At 36.9% G+C, this 27034-nt stretch overlaps 1 protein-coding gene across 2 annotated transcripts in view; it reads left to right on the top strand.

Annotated features, from left to right (window-relative positions):
* Positions 1-27034, top strand: part of PLXDC2 (plexin domain containing 2) — a 477133-nt gene that overhangs the window by 415886 nt on the left and 34213 nt on the right. For both annotated transcript variants that reach the window (XM_073885626.1, XM_025891922.2), the window contains one exon: positions 13444-13604. In XM_073885626.1, coding sequence (XP_073741727.1) covers positions 13444-13604 — 161 coding nt within the window. The remainder of the gene's footprint in view (positions 1-13443; positions 13605-27034) is intronic.

Raw genomic sequence — 27034 nt, 5'->3', positions numbered from 1 at the left:
AAAGAAAGAAAGAAAGAAAGAAAGAAAGAAAGAAAGAAAGAAAGAAAGAAAGAAAGAAAGAAAGAAAGAGAAAGAGGAAGGAAGGAAGGGGAAGGAAAGGAGAGAGAAAGAAAGAAAGGTAAAAAAAAATAATAATAGAAAAGTGACCATTAATTTAAGTAATATGTTAGTATTTGTTGGACAGTTCTACACTCCACAGTAATACAATTCCCAGATAGAATTTGAGAAGTCCATGGGCAAAAAGGAAATTGAAGTCAACAGGAACAGGCTACTTTTTCAAGACGTTCAGTGAAAAGGTTAGTAGTGATTTCTGTTGTTAATGATGTCATTTTATTTTAGGAGCCTATTTACAAAGAAGACATAAAGAAAGGAATTAAAAGATGACCAAGAGTGTTTTCATATATCAGCAAGTAGGAATGGGTCAGTCAACATGGATGAGAGGAGATAGGTGGGAAGGAGAAGTTGAGGGAATTTCATCTGAGCTTCCTGCTTTTTCAGTGTAGTAGGAGAAAAAGTAATAATGGGAGAGTAAGTGTGAGAGGCCAGAGTATGGGGTCTAGGAGTTGAGAGAACCCATAAAATATTTCCAACAAGAGGCCTCCTATTAATGTGTAAAGGGCCTACCAAAGTGTGTTTGGAGCCCACTAACCTTGGCGACAGTTCTTAAGGTTTTGTGCCTTAAATACTAAATTTTTTCATGTGTGCTTCAATTGCCCATGCTTATTTCTCTTATAATATGCTGATCTAGTTGAAGAAGGAAGGAAGGAAAAAGGAGGGAAGGAAGAGAGGGAGGGAGAAAAGAAGAAAGATGGAGAGAAAAGATATGCTATTTTTAAAAAGACATAATGATTAAAGTAGTTTAATCCATTAGATAGTAAATTTATTTTAATCTTTTTCAACAGGTAGATTTTCAATGACTTACTATTCCATTAAGACTAATTTTCACCTTAGTTTTATTCTAGCTTAAGTAATACCTTGTAAGATTTTAAATGTACCATGGGTAGTAAGGACAGGAGTCCTTATTTAACACTGATTCATAATCGTTCTGTAAGTTTCTGTGACCAAATGTTATTATTTCAGTTACAATAATGAATTAACAATTTGTTTGATAAAATTTCAACCATAATTGACTTTAACATATACTAACATTAAGTTCAACAATCACTAAAGAAAATGTACAAAAAATGAGCTAAATTTAAATGGAATTCTAAGAAATATTTGTTTAGGCTGAAGAAGACAAGAGAGGAGGAGAAATGGATCACATAATGGATGGACACAAAGAAGAAAAATAGAAAAAAAATCAAATCCAGCCAGCCCTACCAATAATTATACTAAATGTAAATAGAATAAACACTCCAATATGGTGATTAACATAACACAATAATAATTTTTAAAAAAAGCGTAGATTATCAGACTGACCTTAAAAAAGCAAGAGCCTCGATGAGGTACCATTTTACACCCATGACAAAATCTAAAACTGAAAAGACAGAACACTAATACTGATGAGGATATGGTACACCAGAAGTCTTTTACATTGCTAATCAGTGTGGTATAGTACAATCCCTTTGAAAAAGTGACAATTCTATAAAAGCTAAACATACATCTTCATTTTGATCCAGAAATTCCACTTCTATGTATTTATCCAAGAGAAAACATATCCACAAAAATATTTACAAGAATATTTATAGCAACTTTATTCATCATTGCCAGTAACTGAAAACAGTCCAGATGTTTGGCAATAGAAAAATAAATAGAGTATTCATACAGTGGACTACTATTTAGCACAAATAAAGAACAAACCAGTGATACAGGCAATGATACAGATACATCTTAAAAACATCATGTTAGGTAAAAAGAGCCAGGCACTACGGAGTACAGACAGTCTGATTCAGTTTGTACGAAATTCAATACAGGCAAAACTAATCTACTATAATAGAAATCAGCTTAGTGGTTGCCCATCATGGGGTGGGGTGTGGTGTGGTTAGAATTGACTAGAAAGGGAAAAAGGGAACTTTCTGGGGACATGGAAATTATTCAAATGTGTTATATTGTACACTTAAGACCAGTGCTTTTCGAGGCTGCAAGTTTTATCTCCTTTAAAAGAAAAGAGAGATTTTAATGTGTTGCTCATAAACTAGATACAGTTTTTTGAAAACTCTCATGAATAAATTCTTCCAAGTCTCTTGAAATTCTCAACTAAAGAAAGGAAAAAGCCATATCCTTAGCAAACCAGCTTCTCAAATTAGTAGACATAAAATTTAACACTTCTGATTATGTGATTCGTGTTTTGCTTTAAATTATTCTTAGAACCTTCCCGTGTAGTTGCTAATAATTATAAAATTATTTAGCAATGATTGGTCTGTTTCTGTATACCAGGCACTTTTCTAAGGGTTTTGTATGTTATCTCATTTAATCTTTAAAGAAAGCACTACTTTGAAAAAGTACTATTATAATCCCATTTTACACCTGAGGCAGTGGAAGCCCTGGGATTTATGTAATCTGTCTAGGGTCACATGGTTGGTAAGGAACGCAGCTGGGCTTTGCCACCAATGATCTGGTGTCAGTGCATATGCTGTGCTTTCCAATGCCATCCTGTTCTGCAGGGAGGATTGGTCCAAATGTTGCAGTCAGCTATGAAGACATTTGTCTGCCATTCTCCCACTGTTGAAACTATCCAGCTTCTCAGCGAACAGAAGCAGCATCAACTGCCACATCAACATCAGAATGAGCATGGTGGTTCCTGTACCCCCAACACTTTGAGACCAAGGTCCTTGCAACTGTAAAACTCATGGGAGTACCACGTACCACTTTGTGGGGCCATTTTCCAAAGCTTATTTGGTGGAAAAGATTAGGATAAGACTAGTGCTGACCTCCCGGACTGACCATGTTCTATCCCACATTCAACTGTAGACCAAGGTCCTTGAGACCAAGGTCCTTGCAACTGTAAAACTCAGGGGAGTACCACGTACCACTCTGTGGGGCCATTTTCCAAAGCTTATTTGGTGGAAAAGATTAGGATGAGACTAGTGCTGACCTCCCGACTGACCATGTTCTATCCCATATTCAACCTGTGGAACTTTGTATTTCAGGAAACTTGATATTCCAGGACCTGGGGACAGGCAATTATGATAAACACAATTTCTCTCTTCTCAAGCAGGCTACCTGGTTCTGTCCCTGCTAGGGGTATTATCTGAGCCAAGTGAAATATAAATATTCTGCAAAACTGGCTCTCAGTGGCTTTAATTTTTTCTTCCTATCTTTGACACATGGGCACTTTTTATTAGCTGTGGTAACACAAATTAAAATGAAATTCCAGACCCAACCTATTTTTTTTCAAGTTTCTGATTCTGTCTCTGTATGATGCATAGCACATACATGTCGTCCTGCCCATTTACCCTCCTGGAGGACTGTATATATCAAACCACAATGAATAACAAAAGGGTCGTATGGTTGTTGAGAACATGAAGGACTAAGGTTTTAATTCTAAGGCACACACACAGGCCAAAATGATATCTTTAGCAACTAAATTAAGCCATGCTTTCTTAGGAAACCCAAAGGTTTTCATTAATATTGAGCATAAACTCAAATGTCAAAGAACTTGGGATTGATTTAATAATATTGATTTAATATTCAGCACTTTTCAAAAGAAGTTGCTTATGGATAATCACTAGAAGGTTGATTTTATTTAGATAGTTTACTGCACCTCAGCAGCTGGGCTCTTTGTTTTTCAAATAATGGCTGCAGGTTCTATTTTGCATGGCCCAGCTCCTGCTGTGGTCTGGGAATAGATTAAAGGGCCTTATTGGACTGTTTTCCTAATGGTGGGTATACAGTGTGAGATAGAGCTTGATCTCTCCACTGGAAAAACTATTTATGAGATAGATGCCTTTGGGTTCATGCACTTCAGCTTCAGTGAGAGACTGGATCCAATTTCCTTGAATAATTTCAAGAAGGCCTGGTATTGATGTGACAGTGCAGCCATGATTAAGAGGAGTGGAAATACTAAGGGTCTATATTGGCTAAGTGGTTTGGACACACGTTTGCCTTTCCCCACTGATAGAAGCAAGGTGAAGAGGGTTCTTCCTCCATGTTGAGAAAACCTGGTGGATTTGGTAGGGAAGTGAACACTCATTAGGATACTCATAGTTTTGTATATAAATGACCTGTCAATATAAGTGACTTCATTCTGGAATGGACTGGATTAAATGGTATGAGGAGTCACTCTGTTCTATACCCCCCAATCTTAAAAGTACTTTCGTCAATCTTATTTTTGGTATTTCATATTCACTGTGAATATATTCAGTAAGAAAACTCTACATTTTTTCTGTACTTTAAAACCCTGATTTCTTAAGCCTTGCAAGGACTTGGCATGAAATTAAAAGAGAAACAATTTCTGTGAAACTCTTTAGTTTAATATTTGGATGGGCAATTTAGGTGCTAAGATTCCTTTTCTTTGGATGATTTTGCAGAAGTGGAGACACATTTTATTTTTCAAAAATAAATTTTAAATATACTTTTAGGAGGAGGACTCAACTGTATACAAAAACACCTTTGGATAGAAACCTCATGTTAAGAAAAGTTTTGAAAGTTAAGTCTTATAAAGATCTTGGTTGCTGAAAATATTAGATGCATATGTAGACTATTTTTTAAAAAGTAGTACATACATGGGGCGCCTACGTGGCTCAGTGGGTTAGGCATCCGACTCTTGATTTTGTCTCAGGCCCATAAGATCAAGCCCCACATAAGGCCCCGTGCTCAGTGGGCAGTCTGCTTAAGATTCTCTCTCTCCCCCCCCCACCCTTCCCCACTCTCCCTCTCTCTCTCCCTCTTTCTCTCTCAAATAAATAAATCTTTTAAAAAAAAAAGTAGTACATACACAAAGAAGTGAAAAATGATAATGGATTATTCCACAGATTTACTTTGGGTCTTACCGCAGTTGTAAGCACTGTAAATCCCCTCTTTTTAGATCCTCACGCATACGCCTACACTAAAGCACCAATCACATAATGAAGCTAGAAGCAGGCTGGGTGTGGTGATTGCTATCCAAAGTCCCTCATTTTGATGGAATCAAGCATTTAAAAAAAATGATTTCACAGAAATTTTATTTAGCTTCATTTTTCTAAGATAAAAGGTAACGGATTATTGTTAAAAGAAGGATTGTCATCCCCTAAGCTCTTTTAGCCCAGAATGTTTTATATGTTTCCTTGAATGAAATTTCACAGCTGCCCTGTTGTAACCTAGGCTGCAAAAGAGAAGCTGGGCCAGCTATCCCTGCCAGATATTGTTCTCACCATACATAATGCATTTAGCAGGGGTTTGTGCACCCATTTTAACATCTTTTCACAGTATTTACCCAAATCCTTCCTATGGAGATCATAATGTGCATTATGAATGTATTGTCACAGTGACACATATTGTGGATCAGGTATAGCTTGTGTAATAGTTCCGAGGGACCCTTAATACCTGAATAATATTGACAGATTGGCAAGCATCAAAAAAATACAAACACCGAAAAAATTCTGAATGAAGTCAAGGTCATGATCATGGATGTAGAAATTCAAAAGCACTAAGAGGAAAAATAGATGAGCTACAAAATGAGATCAGTTATAAGGGAAACTTCCAAAGGAAAGTCAATTTAAATAAAAATTTTATCACTTGATTTTCTTCCATGACATGCTTTAGGTTGTAAATGGGTTAGATAATATTCCACAGGGAAAGTTATGTGTCTGTGTGTGTTTTTAATCCAAGACTGGAACACTAACATTGTAAGCACTCATAGTTTAACTTCATTCTGAGGCTTTAAAAAGAACATTTTGACATCACTTGTATAAGATTTATGATTTTGCACAGATTTGTGCAAGACTTTGTCCAACCCATGAGCCTCTTGGTCCCCCAAAGGATATTAATACATTGCGGAATTTATGGGCTGTAGTATTTCATTTTAAAGCCAAGAGAAGAGTTAGTTCTAAAGTGAATAAAGTTTCAGACAAGTATTTCTATTTTAGTTTTACTTTATTTCTGGACTTTAATTACTGGCAAGATTTAATTGTGGGTACAGATCATTTTAGCAATGTATTAAAATCTTTTTAACATGTTGAAGAACTATACTTCTAAATACCAACTATCAGTGCCGCCTGATATTCTGATGTAACTCCTGAGAAAAATATCAGTCATATAAAGAGCAAGGAGAGGTAAAGTTTTAAAATCAGACGCAATACTTTGAAGAAACAACCTGTCGATCTTTTTTTCCTTCTTTCTCTTCTTTCCTCTATTTCCTTCTGTCTTTCATCTTTCCTCTTGTCAGTAGGTCATAAACTTTTCTTGGAGTGCAGCAAATGAAACACATTTGCATGAGGTCTTGAATATTTTTCATATGTATTTAAAATGCCTTTTAAAAATCTGTTGTCTTTACTATCATGGTAGCTAAAACTTACCCCAAAATAGCAGACTGCTTAGATAAATTTGACAATTTTCATAGCCTTTTCTATGTCTAAATATTGATCTGCATTTTATGAAGTACTAAAAGGTAGGAACTTGTGGGTCATTCAGTGGATCAGATGAGAGTATATTATCTTTGATACTATTGACTTTCTGTGTTTCATTTATGTTTTAAAATTTGTCTTAAACAGAGCAGCAAAAAAAATGGCCTTGATTTGATAAGCTCTTCACATATATCTATATACTTCCTTTTTGGGCTTTGAGGCTCTGTTTTATGGTATCTTACTATCCTTTATCACTAATTGATCTCATTTGAATACAGGATGTAAGGCTAAAAAAGATTTGAATTGTCCTGTGCGCAATACTGTGTGTGTATGAGGATAGTTGTTTGGCTTTTGTTCACTTTCAGACATGAATGAAAGAGCATAAGATATTTCTAAGACTAGAATAAGAGGTTGAGTCTTCTGACTAGATTACTCGTGACCTTTTGGAATAGCTCCTCCAGCTCCTCATGGACTCTCATGAGCTTAAGTTTGTACCTGAAATAGGCTCAAGGTTTTCTCTGACCCAATTCTGTATGCCAGTTTCCAAGAACAATCAGTCAAACCACAGGAATGAATGATTATTTCCAAAATTGACATTTTTGTTTACTGTCTTTTCTGAAGGCTTGAAATCAATTTGAGCCGTCCATCCACGAGGTGAATGAACTAAATTTCAATGATGGAAATTACTAGCACTTGCTTACACTTTTTAAATTTCAATTTTGTGTTTGAGGTGGTCATCGTTTTTAACACAGATGATCTCCTGAATTCTGTTTGCAGGTACACGTGAGTGTGAAACCCTGTATCACTTAATGGTTTTGGTATCATTGTGATACCAAACTGGAAACAAATGGTGAAAGAATTTAAAATCAAAGCACATCAATAGAGCGATGACTTCATCTCCAGATTCAACAACCTTTTAATATGCCATCATAATACTTGTTAGTAGAGAAAGCAGCTAGAGTAGAGATGCAGAAAACTTGCCTAAATAATATGAAAATGGAAAAGATTTCTCTAGAAATCTTTTTGCAATTTTGGCCACTCCATTCAGATGACAACTCTGAAGCATTTGGAAATAGCACTCGCTTGGGACACAAGGATGCCTCTGTAATATTTTGGAATTGAATTTGTTGTATTTCTCCTTAAATGGTTTGCCCTAATTACAACACAGAGTAAAGTCATATACACGGTCGCAGATCCCTCAATATTTATTTTGTCTCCTGGTTAGCAATATTTTGAGAGTCTATGAAGATTGTTTATTTTGTTAAAATCATCATCCAGAAATGTCATAAAATATTTATTTGGCTAGCAACAAACTAGACTCTGTACAGATTTTATTAGACATGAAATGGTGTCTTAACATCCACACCAGCACTGCAGAGGAGCGTCTTAGAAAGGAGATAATGTAACTAAGCCATTATCGAAAATATAAATAAGTAATAAGTGAGAAAGTAAACATTTATGACTAAGTGAAGGCAGTGAGTGAGGTTTCAAGGTATAAATCCAGTTATGATTTTATGTTCTAAAGATTAGCAATTTACGTCCTCCAAGTCAGTGATAATTTTACTGACCGGGGATTTTATTGAATAAAACATGTTTCTGGCTCTCTCATTTCTCCCTGGGAAGGGCTATCTTTTGCCTGCTGCCTCCTCAACAGGTGCTGGTTCACTTGGTCAAGTGGCAGCCTGAAGCTAACTCACAAGTGTTTTGTTCTTCCCTTCCCTATTCTGCACACACGCACAAAAACTGAGGCTGAATCTTGGCATGCTGCCTATAAAAGACTACTAATCCCAGAGATAGAACCAGATGCTATTTGGATGGATGGATCTGAGGGTGGGAGGGATGGATAGATGGGGAGAGGGATGGAAGGGTAGATGGATGGAATTACACATGGGATTTGAAGAAAAATTCAAGGCTTCCCCTCTTGACCCAAGTAGATTTTTTTTTTGCCACATCTTCTCCAAAGCAACAGTTTAAATTAATCCTGTTTTCCCATGACAGTAATGTATCATACTCTTAAAAATAAGAAAAAATCCAAGTGCACAAAGTACAATGATACAAGCATACTTAAGAATAAAGCCAAACTTTAAAAGTAACAAATGTTAAGGCCAAAAACATAGTGTTTATATGGTGTCATGGATCAGACGCCATCATTTGCCTCAACCTGCCTCATATTAGAAGTAATAACACAATGGCTATATTAATTAGGTGCTTATCATATACCAGCTACCCTCCTAAGCATTTTATATGTGTTCAGTGGTTAATTCTCACAGCACTCCTATGGGGTGGTTACTGTTACGGACTACATTGCAGAGGTAAGATAACTGAAGGCCAGATAAAGTAATTTATTATAACCTTATTTGATTTTTATTGGAGAAGTGGTCATTCCAAGAGCTGTAACCCATTTTCAACAGGTTTATTTTTCTTTTTTCTTCCTCCTTTCTCACTCCATCCCTTCTGACAAACATGGATTTTCAGTGCATATGATGGCAGACATAGTCCCAGGGAAGTGACAAGTCAAACACAGCCCCTGCCCTCTTGAAGGCACAATGTTAATCCTTTAACCATATTTAAGTTAATTTTTCTTCATTTGAAATTACCAAGGATTTTTTAGAATTCTTTGCCAGAATTGATAACATGAAGTAAGAAGAAATAGCAGTACATGCGGTTCAGTGTCAGTTGAGGGGTTAGGGATCAGAGGCTCAGGGTGCAGACTTTGAGGCTAGACTGCTAGTGTGTGAGTCCCCATTCCAATTTTGTTGATTTTTTCAAAGAACCAATTTTCATTAATTTTCTCTATTATTTTTTTATTCTTTATTTTGCTTGTCTCTGCTCTCATCTTGATTATTTTCTTCCTTCCGCTAACTTCGGGTTTAATTTGTTCTTTTCCTTCTAGTTCCTTAACTTGTAAAGTTAGGTCATAGATTCGAGATCTTTCTTGTTCTTAACGTAAGCATTAACGGCTATAAATTCTCTCCTTAGCCCTGCTTTTGCTGCAGCGCCCAAGTTTTGGGTTTTGGGTTTTTGTTTTCATTCAAATCTAATTTCCCTTGTGATTTAATGATAATACATTTGTTGGTCAAGAGTGTGTTGCTTAATTTCCACAAATTTGTGAATTTCCAGTTTTATTTCTATTACTGATTTCTTAACTCCATCCCACTGTGGATGGAGAAACTTCTTTGTATGATATCTATTTTTTACACCTGTTGAGACTTAATTTGTGGCCTAACATATGGTCTACCCTAAAAGGTCTTCCATGCACACTTGAGAAGAATGTGTATGTTGTCATTGGGTAGAATGTTCTGTATATGTCTGTTCAATCTAGTTGGTTTATTGTGCTAAGTCCTCTTTCTTTACTTACCTTCAGTCTGGTTGTTCTTTCCAATATTGAAAGTGGGATATTGAAATTTCCAACTATTATTACAGAAACGTCTGTTTCTCCCTTCAGTTCCGTCAGTTTTTGCTTCATATTTTTTGATGGTTTGTCATTAGCTACGTAAATGTTTATAATTGTTATATGTTCTTACTGTATTGAAACCTTTTATTAATACTTGATGTGCTTCTTTGTCTCATAACCTTTTGGACTGAAAATCTATTTAGTCTGACATTAGTATAGTTACCTCTGCTGTCTTTTAGTTACTATTTGCATGGAATATATTTTTTTATACTTTCACTTACAATATTTGTATCTGAAGTTAGTATCGTATAGACAGCATATAGTTGGATCATGTGTTTTTATTCTTTCTGACATTCTGTGTCTTTTGATTGGAGACTTTAATCCATTTAAATGTAAAACAATTACTGATAAGGGGGGGTTAATTCCAACATTTTTGCTGTTTGTTTCTATGTGCCTCCGGCATTACTGTCTTCTTTCGTGTTTAGTTGATTTTTTTGTAGGGAACGTTTAAATTCCTTGGCTTCTGTGCTCGCTCTCTCTCTCTCTAATAAATAAATAAACAGGGGCGCCTGGGTGGCTCAGTCAGTTAAATGTCCAACTCTTGATTTTGGCTCAGGTCAGATTGCAGGGTAGTGAGAATGAGCCCCGCATCAGGCTCCATGTTCAGTGTGGAGTCTGCTTGAGATTCTCTCTCTCCCTCTCCCCCCCCACTCTCTCGTTCTCTCTCAAATAAATGAATGAATGAATGAATGAATAAATAAATAAATAAATAAATATCCCTTGCCTTTTGTCTGGATTATAGCTATTTTCTTTCTTGTTATCTTAGGGATTCTCTCTTTGACTTTGTCTTTCAGAAGTTTGGTTATAATGCATCTTGGTGTGGGTCTTTTTGACTTCATCTTACTGGAGTTCCTTGAGCTTTTTGGATGTTTGTGTTCATGTCTTTCATTAAATCTGGGACGTTTTTGGCCATTATTTCTTAAAATATTCTCTCTGCCCCTCTCTCGGTCCCTCCTTCCTGGACTCCTGCAGTGTGCATGTTGATCTACTTGATGGCCCCTTGGCTCTTTTTCTCCGTCCCTCAAAGTCAATGATTTCCACTGTCCTGTCTTCCAAGTCCACTGGTTCTTTGTTCTGCCTGCTCAAATCTGCCTTTGAATCCCTCTCGTGAATTTTTCATTTCAGTTATTGTATTTTTCAGCTCCAGAATTTCTTTTTGCTTTCTTTTTAGGTTTTCTATCTCTGTATTGATATTTCCATCTTGTTCACACATTGTTTTCTTGACTCTCTCCCCATCTTCTTTTGATTCTTTGAGCATCTTCAAGACAGTTGTTTTAAACTCTATTGTACTGCCATCAGTTCTTTTTCAGGAACAGTTTCTGTTGATTTTTTTTTCCTTTGAATGAGCCATACTTTCCTGTTTCTTTGCATATTTTGTGAATTTTTGTTAAAAACTGGACATTTGAATCTAATAATGTGGTAACTCCAGAAATCAGATTCTCCCCCTGCCCTTCCCCAGGGCTTGCTGCTTTTTGGTATTATTTTTGTTATTGTTGATTGTCTTCTTTGTTGTTGTTGTTGCTGCTGCTGCATACTGTCTCTATACTGAGGATCAGCCTGAGGTATAATCTTAATGTCTTTTCAGTTCTTTTCTGAGCCATTTTCTGGGCATATGCATACTGTCTCATTTTCCCCCATACATGCAATTGTTTTTGAATGCCTTAGTCTTTACTGTCTAGCTCCCAAAAGTGGAAAAAGAGAAAAATGAAGTGGGGGAGGGTGAAAAGAGCCCTGGCTGTTTAAATCCCTTGGAAGTTACTTCAGCCAGAGGGGGGAAGGGCTTGCAACAATGGAGGAAGGTACGAGAAACCAATGGCTCCATCTTTGTGCCTCTGTGATGAGAAGCACCAATCAGTGGTCAGAACACAGATCCCTGATCTTTGGAGGACAGGGTACTTTTTGCCTGCCCTGGTTCCTGCAGGCTACTTCAGGAACATATGTGCAGCTGCCTGCCACACGACTGAGGGGTGGAGGATGGGTAGCCACTATTATGCTAAGAGTTGACATTGACTGAAATTAACCACAATTTACAGCACAAGCCTTTCTCCTGAAAGTTGCAAGCCTTTGACAGAGTCCAAAGTGCCAAGATAGTTGTCAGACACATTCTGCCAGTGCAATTGTTGTCTACATAGGGAGACAGATTCCTGATACTTCATACTCTTCCTTCTTCCCAGAACCCTCTCTGTGAGTGAATTTTTATAGAATGAATTACTGTTTAAATTGTATATTTTTTCAATAATGAATTTTAGTTATGTAAGGGAAAGCTTTAGGATATTGAGCATTATCAGATTTGGAGAAGAATTACCAAACACCAACTATGGGTCTCAAGCAGATAATAAACAAACAATAACAACAAAAAATGTAAAAGATGGGCTGCAAAAATTGGGAAGTCATGTTTCTTTGCTTTGTCTGGAATTCTGTTATTTCACATTGACCGCACATTCTGAGAGGCAGTCATGTTTGCTTTTTATTAGCAAAAATCTAAAATAAGAGAAATAAATAAGTGTTTTTTAAATAAGGTTCAACAGACAAAAATAATGTTTAAAACAAAAATGCAAATTAGTAATGAAAAGATTAGGAATCACTGCTGTAGAACTTTTATGAATATTAAGTAATTTTCTAATGGTTCAAAAATATCAATCATAGTATGCACATAAACATGGTTACCTGCTGCACATAATTTAAGATCTTTAAATACCTGAGTAGTCATCGAAGATTGCAGAATTTTAGAACAAGAGAAGACTTTAGAGATTACCTTTGTTTGGTTGACTGACTTTGGGTTGGATAATTATTACTTTAGAAATCTAATTTCTTTTTCCTGATTCTCTGAAAATGCATATTACAGTGGAAAACGTCTCAGTAAAAGTCAGACCAAATGATATTGGTTTGTGGCATAGTGAAATATTTTGATATGCTATGTGTTCTCTTCAGATGGTGATAAAACTATTTGAGGGTCATTTAGCATCCATCTGTTACTCTTTTAAAGAGCATTTCAGTTTAAAACAGATTTTGAAAAGTAGCCTTTGAACTCATGCATAGACTTTCTGAAAATGCCTATCTCATCCACCAAAAGAAGCATTATACTCTTCAATATATAATTTCCAGAAGAAAATGAGAGAGGAACTTTCAAACAGTAATCAATTTTTCCATAGGTAAAAGTACTAGTGGTTTAATGAGAAAAATCAAAGCTAAATTTATTATATAGTTAATTAGAGTTTTAGATTTCCCATAGTACTTTTAGAATAAAGGCTGTTAATTTTGTTTATTGAACTATAAATTAAAACACAATTACAAAGTATTTTTAATCATTAATAGCGTGGAATTTTCATTGCCCAAATGAAGAGTATCTAACTTCTAAAATTGGTGTCATGGAAAGGAAGAGTTGTACAGAAAATAAAAGAAAAAACTCTAATGGTACTTTATTAAAACTATAAACATCCCCTGTAATGAAAGTGCAAACCTAAAAGCACACACATGAATGTTCTGACAGCTGTGCTGTTCTTTCAGCTTCTACAGATGACAGTGCAGCCGAGAAGAAAGGGGGCACCCTTCATGCTGGCCTCATTGTTGGAATTCTCATCCTGGTCCTCATTATAGTAGCAGCCATTCTCGTGACCGTCTATATGTATCATCATCCAACGTCAGCAGCCAGCATTTTCTTTATTGAGGTAAGTATCAGGCATAACACATGAAAACCATGCTGATTGATGAACTCTGTACATTTGCTAACACCACCTGTATTTAATATTCGGCACATGACTTCTGCATTTTGCAGTTGCAAGCAGGCAGGTTTCACACATGCACGCACACACACACGCACATATTGGTAGATTGCTTTCATATGATAAGTTCATTTATCTCAGGAGCTTTTAAAGAAATAAGCTATCTTGCCTTTTGCAGATCTAAAGAAAAATAGAAACCATCACGTTTTTGTCCCGTTAGACCAAATGTGTTAACCAGCTGTTCACCTGATCATAGAAGGGAAGTTCACCATGTGCTGGAGGCTTCAGGACTTGGCTTAAATATATTGATCAGTAAATACTAATTGAGTATTGGCTGGATTCATAACACAATATGGTGGGCCTGCTTTCAAGATGCTCACAAACCATTTAGGGAAAATATAGCTTTCACTACAAAATAACAATAAGCTATAACAGGTGTAACAAGATAATGGTATGTGCCATCACCATTTTGTGTAATGTGTGTATATTTATATGTTTACATATGAAGGTGCATGCACATATGCACACACACACACACACACACACACACTCAGCCACAAAGGGAACACTGTGCTGAATTGGTGTTCTGTTTTCATATACAGAATGGAGATTTAGTGCCAGTTCCCAAGAACAATCAGGTAGGAAGATCAAGGGCTGTGCTTAAGGGTCCAAAGCCAAGCCCTGATGTCCAGAAGGCCTGAAATTCGGATGCCGGTAGGGCAGTGAATAAAGTTCTTGTCACATTCTGTGCCCCAGACAGTTGGAATTCCTGGGACCTTCATGTGTGCAGCTTTCATTCCAACATCTTAATGGGGCTACTGCTCTTCCAACCCCAAATAAATAGTAAAGCAATGGAGGAAATCTTCCCCCTTAGAGTTTCAAACCCAAAAATTTGAAATCCTTTCCAATTCATTGGGTGATGTACGAAAAGGTTGCTTAGAATTTTGTTCACGTGTTGAGTGAGAAATTATAACAAATTTTAAACTACAGGATTATCTTTGTCCCCTATAATAGGGAGAGATGAGTGTTAATCAACTAAATAATTGCTCAAAAATCCTATATGGTTCTCAGCTGCCTGTAGAATAACGTGCAGTCTCCTTAGGTCAGCATTCAAGGCCTTGGCCTTTAGATCTTGTCCATCATTTTGATCTTTATGCCATGCATCTTCCACCTGGAGATAATAATACCATCAAATTTCACTTTTTACTCTTCTCTATACACACTCCAAATTTTCCATGCCACTAAGACTTTGCTCATCTGTTTCCTCCACCAACAAAGCCCTCCCCTTTCACCCCAGTTCTTGAGTTCAGGATCCAAACAGCCTTTGATGCCATGTGCCCTATAAGCTTCCCTGAACCATCTCTGTCTGGACAGCTAGACTTAATCTCTCTTCCTCCTCAGAAATTCTATCCATCATGATTTACCTGTGTCTTTCTATGGCATTTACCTTTCTGTTTCACATTAGAATTAACTATGTATATGATTTATTCCCCCCTACTGACTTAAAAGTTCCTTAAGATTAGGATTAAAACAAAGTTTCCTTCAAATAAGAGGTATTCCATCAGTATTTTCTGGGGAAAAAAAATCCTTTGACCATTTTGCACTTCCGTTAAAATTTTACATATGATGTATTCCGGAAATGGCATCCCCATTTAAAATCATAATAATTATGACATTATCAAGCATTTCATTTAGCTGGAAAGCTGTTTTTAAGTTTTGCTCATATGTTTGCTTTTCATGGAAGAAAGTAGGAAACTTTCTTGAGTCATGAATGCGTTCTTCAGACAGCTGACAAGTGACAAGCTGCAAAGCTTCAGTGACTAACCAGACATCAGCCTGCTGTTATAACCCCTTACTTACTGAAGGCCTAAAATGCACTGTGCAGTCTATTTTCTGACATTGTAAAAAAGAAGATACTGTGAAATATCTGATGGTGATGGAATTGTCAAGTTGCACAGTGCAGAGGACCTAGTTCACATCAGTGCATAGCAATCCCTGTGTAAATACAGATTGAGACTGAAGAACAGTGAAAGGGTTTTTTGGTTTTTGTTTTCTGTGGGGGCTTTTTGGACATTCATCTTAGAGATAATTTCTTTCTATGCCCTCATAACACAAAGGAAGAGACTGAAGCTCAGAGTGGTGGAATGATTTCTCCAAAGTCAAAGGGCCATAGTCGTAGGAAGAACTCTCTTGTCTTTTCACGCTCAAGTAAGCAGAATCATTCCGCAGGTTCCTGAGCTTTTCTTCCCTTTGCCTTTTTCCTTCCCATTAGGTTGACTGCCAATTTCTGCATAAATCACTTCCTCTTTGACACCCTACTTGCTGTCCCCATGCAGCTCACAGTGGCTGGTCAGCAGGTGATTTTTGAAGATGATAATCATAGCTTTACTATTATTAAAGCTGACCCATGTTGACAACTTCAAAACACAGACTCTTCATGACTTAACAGTTACTGACATGCTAGACCCAGGAATTGGAAGGTTTTAAATTACTAGTTAAATTAGAGTCATTGGTGCATAAAGAGATTGAATTTACCAATATTGTGTAAATTGCTTTTCATGTTCCTCATTATACTGCTATCTACTTTTTAAGTGAAATTGATGTGCCTTCTCCCATTATGAAAACAATACCTGGGCACCTGGGTGGCTCAGTCATTAAGTGTCTGCCTTCAGCTCAGGTCATGGTCTCAGGGTCCTGGGATCGAGCCCTGCATTGGGCTCCCTGCTCCACGGGAGGCCTGCTTCTCCCTCTCCCACTCCCCCTGCTTGTGTTCCTGCTCTCGCTGTCTCTGTCTCTGTCAAATAAATAAATAAAATCTTTAAAAAAAAATACCTGTTCATTATATAAAATTTGCAGACATGTAAAGAAGAAAAAGGAGAGGTCATCTTTATAATGCCAACGTGCAGAAACAGTCACTATTACTATTTTTAATTTTTTTCTGCTGGAATTTTTATATGCAGAATTTGGTGTATTCCCACTTTAGTTAACTGTGATTTGACTGAAATTCAAACTGTTATTTTTTTAAATAACATTTTCCATTTGTAAACATTTTGATAGCTGTATACTATTCCATTCAGTGTTCATTCAGTAGCTTTTACTGATTGCCTCTTATGCTGTCAAGTGGTATTCAGGAAGCACTGAGGGCCTAACATTGCCTAGAAGTAAAAAAGAGCCTTATTGTACCCAATTTGACTATGTATTAGGTTCCTATTGCTGCTGTAACAAATTACCACAAACCTAGGAGCTTAAAATAACACATGCTTATTATCTTACAGGTTTGGAAGTGAGAAGTCCAGAATTAGTCTCACTGGAGGTCAGAAGTCTAGAATTAGTCAAGGTGTCAGCAGAGCTATTTCCTTCTAGAGGTTTCAGGAGAAGTTGTTGACCATTTTCAGCTGCTAGAAGCCGCATGCATTTCTTGACTCCTGGCCCCTTCTAATCATTCCAACCTCTGCTGTCATCACATCTTCTACTACCAACTCTAAACCCCTCTGCCTCCTTCTTGTAAGGCCCCCTGTGATTACATCAAGTTCATTTGCATAATCCAGGACAATCTCCCCATCTCAAACTCCTTAATTTAATCCCATCTACAAAGTTCATTTTCCCATAGAAGGTAGCATTGGCAGATTTTGGCTATTAGGACATGGACATCTTTGGAAGGTTATCATTCTACCAGCCACAAACTGCATCAAATATAAGGTGCATCACACACTACCCATTAAACTGTGACAGGCCCTTGACCTATAAAACATTCCAATTTTTGTGATATTAAAATGTTACCCAGTGTGTATCTTATGTGTTTTTCATAATGAAGTCCAGATTGCATCTAATGCTTGTAGGACTTAGTCCCTGTGCTACACTGTGTATACTGTGATGAAATTTAATGACTTTTCCCTTGAGTGTATAGACCAGAGTTCATGCAACCAATCTCGTATTGTGGAGCATTGGGGCTCTTCCTTTTTCTTGTTCTTGTTTTTGCTATTATAATTGTCCTGTTATGACAATAATAATGGTAATAGTGAGCATTTTTTAAATTCACTAGTGTAAGTGATTTACACTTATTACCTCATTTAATCCTCATAAAGACCCTACGGTAAATGAAGATTATCTCCATATCAAAGATGATGAAACCGAGGCACAGCGTTTAAGTAACTTGCTCAACATCATGCATTTAGCCTAGTGGTGGAGTCAGAATTGAGCCCTGGCTTAACCACTGGGCCATGCTGCCTCTCTGTGTGTAAAGGAGCTTTCCTCATGCACTGTGTAAAAATATTCGAGGATATAGATTATGGCCTTAGAATAGATCCTCAAAAGTAGAATCAAGGGCTCCTGGGTGGCTCAGATGGTTAAGCGTCTGCCTTCGGCTCAGGTCATGATCCCAGGGTCCTGGGATCAAGCCCCACATCGGGCTCCCTGCTAGGTGGGGAGCCTGCTTCTCCCTCTGCCTCTCTCTCTCTCTCTCTGACTCTCATGAATAAATAAATAAAACATTTAAAAAAAAAAGTAGAATCAAAAGAAGGAAATAAGCCATTTGATGGCACTGAAATATTGCCAAAATCATTGTCCAGAGTTGTACACCAATTTAGCAGCTATTGTTGCTCTTGTCTCTTTTTAGTGAAGGTAATGACAGTGGCTGTTAATCTATGTGTTTTGTTCTTGCAGAAAATATACACCAGTTATTGTACATTTCATGGACACAAACTCTCTCCCTCATACAAAGTGCTTAAATGGGCTTTAGCTATTTTTTTAAGATTTTATTTATTTATTTGAGAGAGAGAAAGCACAAGCAGGGTGTGTGGGGAGCAGCAGAGAGAGAGAGAGAAGCACACTCCCCACTGAGCAGGGAGCCTGACTTGGGGCTTGACCCCAGGACCCTGGGATCATGACCTGAGCCAAAGGCAGCTGCTCAACTGACTGAGCCATGCAGGTGCCCCTGGCCTTTAGCTTTTAAATGCCATGTTTGTAGGGGGAGAAAATGGATAAAATGGGAATTAAAATCTAGAAATACATCCTTATATGGAATGCTAAGTGAATGTGACAAAAGGCAATAAAATAACTAAAATGAAGAGAAAAGTACACGAGAGTCAAGAGTCCTTGTGATAAAGCAGGTCAGCACCTTCTATATTGTGCAATTAAGCAATAATTAATTTGTTCATATCCCATGTCATCATATACAGGATCAGGTATAAGAGTTTCATTCTCCTAAGACATTCAGTCTTTACTCAGTCTGGGAGAATAGTCTGTTTTTCAAGAACTTATCTTCTGTTCTTCCATCATCCTCTTCACATTTTGCCCTGAACATTTTCTTTAACTTTTTGCTAGATGATTTTCCTCTTTTGTTTACCTGACTGACTTTTCTCATTAATTTTCTTTTTTCTTATTTTATTATGTTATGTTAATCACCATACATCATTACTTTTGATGTAGTGTTCCATGATTCATTGTTTGCATATAACACCCAGTGCTCCATTCAATATGTGCCCGCTTTAATACCCATCACCAGGATAACCCATCCCCCCACCCCCATCCCCTAGAACCTTCAGTTTGTTTCTCAGAGTCCACAGTCTCTCATGGTTCGTCTCCCCCTCCGATCTCTCCCCCTTCATTTTTCCCTTCCTACTATCTTCTTTTTTTTAACATATAATGTATTATTTGTATCAGAGGTACAGGTCTATGATTCAACAGTCTTACACAATTCACAGTGCTCACCATAGCACATACCCTCCCCAATGTCCCATCACCCAGCCACCCCATCCATCCCACCTTCCACCACTGCAGAAACCCTCAGTTTGTTTCCTGAGATTAAGAATTCCTCATATCAGTGAGATCATATGATACATGTCTTTCTTTGATTGACTTATTTCACTCAGCATAATACCCTCCAGTTCCATCCACGTTGTTGCAAATGGCAAGATTTCATTCCTTTTGATGGTTGCATGATATTCCATTGTGTGTGTATATATATATATATATATATATATATGTATACCACATCTTCTTTATCCCTTCATCTGTCAATGGACATGTCGGGTCTTTCCATAGTTTGGCTATTGTGAACATTGCTATTATAAACATCGGACTGCACGTACCCCTTCGGATCCCTACATTTGTATCTTTGGGGTAAATACCCAGTAGTGCAATTGCTGGATCGTATGGTAGCTCTATTTTCAACTTTTTGAGGAACCTCCATACTGTTTTCCAGAGTAGCTGCACCAGCCTGCATTCCCACCAACAGTGTAGGAGGGTTTCCCTTTCTCCGCATCCCCGCCAACATCTGTCATTTCCTAACTTGTTAATGTTAGCCATTCTGACTGGTGTGAGGTGGTATCTCATTGAGGTTTTGATTTGGATTTCCCTGATGCTGAGCAATGTTACACTTTTTCATGTGTCTGTTGGCCATTTAGATGTCTTCTTTGGAAAAATGTCTGTTCATGTCTTCTGCCCATTTCTTGATTGGATTATTTGTTCCTTGGGTGTTGAGTTTGATAAGTTCTTTATAGATTTTGGATATTAGCCCTTTATCTGATATGTCATTTGCAAATATCTTCCCCCATTCTGTCGGTTGTCTTTTGGTTTTGTGGACTGTTTCTTTTGCTGTGCAAAAGCCTTTCATATGAAAACACAACTGTTCAAAATCTTTGGGATGCAGCAAAGCAGTCCTAAGAGGAGAATATATAGCAATACAAGCCTTCCTCAAAAAACAAGAAAGGTCTCAAATACACAACCTAACCCTACACCTAAATAAGCTGGAGAAAGAATAGCAAATAAAGCCTAAACCCATCAGGAGAAGAGAAATAATAAAGATCAGAGCAGAAGTCAATGAAATAGAAACCAAAAGAACAGTAGAACAGATCAACGAAACTAGGAGCTGGTTCTTTGAAAGAATTAACAAGATTGATAAACCCCTGACCAGACTTATCAAAAAGAAAAGAGAACTGACCCACATAAATAAAATCATGAATGAAAGAGGAGAGATCACAACCAACACCAAAGAAATACAAACAATTATAAGAACATATTATGAGCAGCAATATGGCAGCAAATTAGAGAAATTGGAAGAAATGGATGCATTCCTAGAGATGTATAAACTACCAAAACTGAACCAGGAAGAAATAGAAAACCTGAGCAGACCTATAACCACTAAGGACATTGAAGCAGTCATCAAAAATCTCCCAACAAACAAGAGCCCAGGGCCAGATGGCTTCCCAGGGGAATTCTACCAAACATTTCAAGAAGAATTAATACCTATTCTTCTGAAACTATTCCAAAAAATAGAAATGGAAGGAAAACTTCCAAACTCGTTTTATGAGGCCACCATTACCTTGATCCCCAAACCAGACAAAGACCCCATCAAAAAAAAGAATTACAGACCAATATCCCTGAAGAACATGGATGCAAAAATTCTCACCAAAATACTAGCCAATAGGATCCAACAGTACATTAAAAGGATTATTCACCACGACCAAGTGGGATTTATTCCTGGGCTGCAAGGTTGGTTCAACATCTGCAAATCAATCAACGTGACACAATACATTAATAAAAGAAAGAACAAGAACCATATGATCCTCTCAATAGATGCAGAAAAAGCATTTGACAAAGTACAGCATCCTTTCTTGATCAAAACTCTTCAGAGTATAGGCATAGAGGGTACATACCTCAATATCATAAAAACCATCTATGAAAAACCCACAGCGAATATCATTCTCAGTGGGGAAAACTGAGAGCTTTCCCCCTAAGGTCAGGGACACGGCAGGGATGTCCACTCTCACCACTGCTATTCAACATAGTACTAGAAGTCCTAGCCACAGCAATCAGACAACAAAAGAAATAAAAAACATGAGAATCGGCAAAGAAGAAGTCAAACTCTCAGTCTTTGCAGATGATATGATACTTTATGTGGAAAACCCAAAAGACTCCACCCCAAAACTGCTAGAACTCATACAGGATCAGTAAAGTGGCAGGATATAAAATCAATGCACAGAAATCAGTGGCATTCCTATACACCAACAACAAGACAGAAGAAAGAGAAATTAAGGAGTCGATCCCATTTACAATTGCACCCAAAACCATAAAATACCTAGGAATAAATCTAACTAAAGAGGCAAAGGATCTGTACTCAGAAAACTAGAAAATACTCATGAAAGAATTGAAGAGAACACAAAGAAATGGAAAAACGTTCCATGCTCATGGATTGGAAGAACAAATACTGTTAAGATGTCAATGCTACCTAGAGCAATCTACACATTCAGTGCAATCCCTATCTAAATACCATCCACCTTTTTCAAAGAAATGGAACAAATAATCCTAAAATTTGTATGGAACCAGAAAAGAACCCGAAAACCAGAAGAATGCTGAAAAAGAAAAGCAAAGCTGGTGGCATCACAATTCCGGACTTCAAGTTCTATTACAAAGCTGTCATCATCAAGACAGTATGGTACTGGCACAAAGACAGACACATAGATCAATGGAACAGAATCGAGAGCCCAGAAATGGACCCTCAACTGTATGGTCAACTCATCTTTGACAAAGCAGGAAATAATGTCCAATTGAAAAAAGACAGTCTCTTCAACAAATGGTGTTGGGAAAATTGGACAGCCACATGCAGAAGAGTGAAACTGGACCATTTCCTTACACCACACACAAAAAATAGACTCAAAATGGTTGAAAGACCTAAGTGTTAGACAAGAGTCCATCAAAATCCTAAAGGAGAACACAGGCAGCAACCTCTTCGACCTCAGCCGCAGCAACTTCTTCCTAGAAACATCGCCAAAGACAAGGGAAGCAAGGGCAAAAATGAACTATTGGGACTTTTCTCATTAATTTTCAAAAAGACACCTGATTTTGACCAAAATCTATCATATGACACAAGAACACTAACATACTTTAAAATCTTTTTTAAAATAAGGCTTATTACTTGAAACAAAATAGGAGAGAACAAATATTCAAATAATCACAAGCACCTTAATTTTTAATAGATTTTAATAAAACTACTATCTCTTTGGAAGAATTTAATATGCCTTAGATTCTACATTAATGTTTGCTGAACATTTCTAGGCATAGATTCTATGATTTGTAATAAATTTCATTGTTGCATGTTACAGAGAACAATGTTTATACTGTTTCTATCACATATCACAATTTAAGATTTTTAACTAAAATGTATAAAATATAGTCTAACTGAAGGTCAAGAAAATAGTATTATAAAGTGCTAATCACATGAAAAAGAATCCCCATGAAAGGATTCTATGTGGACTATAAACAAAATGCTTTAGACTAGTAATCTTAATGAAAGAATTTATGTTGAATACTGCCCTTGATTTTTCTTAGTAGTTTAAACAATGGCTGGTATTTAGACATTTATATCCAGATTTGAATGTTCTCTATTAATAAAAATTAAGATAAACAGATAAGACCCTAATGATAAAGGTGATCAATACCTTGGAAAGTAGATTCTATGAGTAAGATATTAATATAAGTTTTTGTGTAAAGCAAAAACTTAGAGTACTTCTTTATGTTACCGATGCTGTAAAGTAGTACTGAACACATCCTCACAGAGAAAGAAATCAGGACAAAGGGCTCATTTAAGATGATAGAGAAGAAAGCAAAAATTATAGGCACAATGCCCCTCATGTCTCACGCGGACACTGAGATAATGCACAGGCAACGGGGTTTGCTTTTATATAGGATATAGTTCTTACCCTGAGGATTAGAGAAAAGACAGGGTATAGAGCTGATCTGTCAATGTGGTAGGCACTAGCCCTATGTGGCTATCGAGCACTTGAAATGTGACTTGTCTGGAATGCGATGTATGTAAAATACCTACCAGTTTTGAAGTTTCAAGGAAAGAATGTATAATAGCTCATTAATAATTTCTGTATTAATTACATGTTAAAATGAAAATATCTTGGGTATATTGGGTTAAATAAAATATATTATTAAAATTAATTTGGGGGGCGGTCCAAGATACCAGCTCAGGAAGATCCTGAACTCACCTCCTCCCATGGACACACTGAATCCACAGCTACACACTGAACAATTCCCTATGAAAAAGACCTGAAAAACTGTGGAACAGCTCCTTCACAACAAATGATAAAAGGGCCATATGGAGACAGGCAGGCACAGAGAGTCAGTCTCACCAAAACCCCACCCCCAGCATGGCAACTCACAGTCAGGAGGTATCTCACAAATCCAGAGCTTCTCCCTGAGGAGCAAGGGGTTTCTGCCCCATATCATGCACCCCAATCCTTGGGACCTGCACCACAAAGATGAACTCCTAAAACATCTGTCTTTGAAAAACAATGGGGCTGCCATCCAAGAGACCCAAAAGTCTGTAGGGAACTAAGATACTGATCTTAAAGGGTTCACTCACAGACTTATCACACCAAGATCCAGCACAGAAGAAGCAATTTGAAAAGCACCTAAACTATATGTGAAGGAGATTCATTTGTTAATCTTAAAGTATCTGCTGAAGGCAAAAGAGCCTTTGAGACTCTCTCCAGAAATGGTGGTGCTGGTAAGCACCATTTTTGCACTCTCCCAATACCTTTTTAGTGCTGGTTGGGACACACAGTCCCTGCACTGCCTCACTCCCCTGCTAAAGCAAGCAGGCATGCCCCAGGCCTGTGCTCTCCCACTGCCTCGCTAAAGCCAGTAGGCATGCCCCACCCTTGCACTCTCCCATGAAGCCTCAATAAATAACTGGAAAAATCACGAGTATGTGAATATTAAACAAGATCTACTGAACAACCAAGGGGGCAATGGAGAAATCAAAGGTGAAATCGAAAAATATTTGAGACAAATGAAAATGGAAGTACAACATTCTAAAATCTATGGGATGCAGCAAAGTGGTTCTAAGAGGGAAATTCTCAGTTCATAGTGAAACAAGCCTAACTCAAGAAACAAGGAAAAATCTCAAACAATCTACCTTTACACCTAAAGGAACTAGAAAAAGAAAAACAAACAGAGCCTAAAGTTAGTAGAAGGGAGGAAATAACAACAATAAGAGCATGGATATAAAGTAGAAACTAAAAAGACAGAAGAAAAGATCAATAAGCTGGTACTTTTGAAAAGATAAATAGATTTGACAAAACTTTAGCTAGACTTATCAAAAAAAAAAAAGAGAGAGGGCTCAAATAAATCAGAAATAAAAGAGATGTTATGACTGATACCACAGAAATAAAAAGGATCATAAGACACTACTATGAACAATTATACACCAGCTTAGAAGTGTGGATAAATTCCTGGAAGTATACAATCCTCAAAGACTGAATCATGAAGAAATAGACAATCTGAATAGACCAATTACTAGTAAGAAGATTGAATCAGTAATCAAAAATCTCACAAAAAACAAAAGTCCAGGATAAGACAACTCCGTTGGTAAATTCTACTAAATATTTTAAGATTTAATATATATCCTTCTTAAACTCTTGCAAAAAATTGAAGAGAGGGAATGCTTCCAAACTCATTTACAAGGCTAGCATTACCCTGATACCAGAAGCAGACAAAGACAGCACATAAAAAGAAAATCCCAGGCCAATACTCCAGTGAACATTGATGCGAAAATCCTCAATAACATATTAGCAAACCAAATTCAACAATACATTAAAACAATCATACACCATGATAAAGTGGGATTTGTTCCAGAGATATAAGGATGGTTCAACATTTGCAAATCAATCAACATTATATACCACATTAACAAAACGAAGGAAAAAACCATACCATCTCAAGAGATGCAGAAAAAGTATTTGACCAGATTCAACATCTGTTTATGATAAAAACTCTCAAAAAAGTGGCTATAGAGGGAACATACTTCAACATAATAAAGGCCATATATGACAAGCCCATAGTTAACATCATATTCAACATGAAAAGATAAAAGCTTTTCATCTAAGATGAGGAACAAGAGAAGGATGTCCATTCTTGCCACTTTCATTCAACATAGTATTGAAAATCCTAGCCAGAGCAATTAGGCAAGAAAAAGAAATAAGAGGCATACATACTGGAAAGGAAGAAGTAAAATGGTCACTAGTTGTGGATGACATGATCTTATATATAGAAAACGCTAAAGTTTCCACCAAAAAACTGTTAGAGATAATAAACAAATTATCTATATTATAATAAAAATTAAAGTTGTAGGATACCAAATCAATATGCAAATATATGTTGTGTTTGTATACACTAACAACAAACTCTTAGAAAGGGAAATTAAGAAGACAGTCCCATTTATAATTGCATCAGAATTCATAAAATTCCTAAGAATAAATTTAACCAATGAGATGAAAGACCTATATGCTAATAATTATAAGATATTGATGAAAAAATTGAAGACATAAATGGATAAATATCCTGCACTTTTGGATTAGGAGAATTAATGATTATATTAAAAAGTCCATATTACTTAAAACAATCTAGAGATTTGAAGCAATCCCTATGTGATGTCAATTCTAAGGCATTTTTCACAGAAATAAAACAAACAATCCTAAAATTTGTATGGAATAGCAAAAGACCCTGAATAGCCAAAGCAATCTTTTTTTTTTAAGATTTTATTTATTTATTTGACAGAGAGAGACACAGCGAGAGAGGGAACACAAGCAGGGGAAGTGGGAAAGGGCGAAGCAGGCTTCCCACAGAGCAGGGAGCCCATTGTGGGACTCAATCCCAGGACCCTGGGATCATGACCTGAGCTGAAGGCAGACACTTAACGACTGAGCCACCCAGGCACCCCTAGCCGAAGTAATCTTGAGAGAGAAGAACAAACCTGGAGGCCTCATGTTCCCTGGTTTGAAATGATATTACATAGCCATAGTAATCAAACACTATGGTATTGGCATAAAAACAGACACAAAGATCAATGGAACAGAATAGAGAGCCAAGAAAAGTTAAACTCATGCATATGTAGTCAATTAATTTACATCAAAAGAGGCAAAAATATACAATGGCAAAAGGACAGTCTCTTCAATAGATGGTTTTGAGAAAACTGGACAACCACATACAAAAGAATAAAACTAGACTACTGTCTTACAATACACAAAAAATTAACGCAAAATAAAGACCTGAATGTAAGACCTAAAACCATAAAATTTGTAGAAGAAAACAGGTGGTAGGCTCCTTGATAGCAGTTGGTGATGATTTTTTGAAACTGACCCCAAAAACAAAGGCAATAAAAACAAAAATAAACAAGTGGGACTACATCAAACTAAAAAGCTTCTGCCCGCCAAAGGAAGCCATCAACCAAATGAAAAGACAACCTCTTGTGAATGGGAGAAGAATATTTGCAAATCATATATCCATTAAGGGGTTAATATCCAAAATATGTAGAGCTCATACAATCCAATAGCAAAACCAAAAACAAATAATATGATTAATAAATGAGC

Source organism: Callorhinus ursinus, unplaced genomic scaffold (genome assembly GCF_003265705.2).
Source record: "Callorhinus ursinus isolate GAN/ISIS: 27379988/994484 unplaced genomic scaffold, GSC_fseal_2.0 scaffold63, whole genome shotgun sequence".
In the NCBI taxonomy this organism is placed as follows: domain Eukaryota; kingdom Metazoa; phylum Chordata; class Mammalia; order Carnivora; family Otariidae; genus Callorhinus; species Callorhinus ursinus.
The sequence above is the reverse complement of the archived record's forward strand: the minus strand, read 5'-3'. Positions and strand labels throughout refer to the sequence as shown.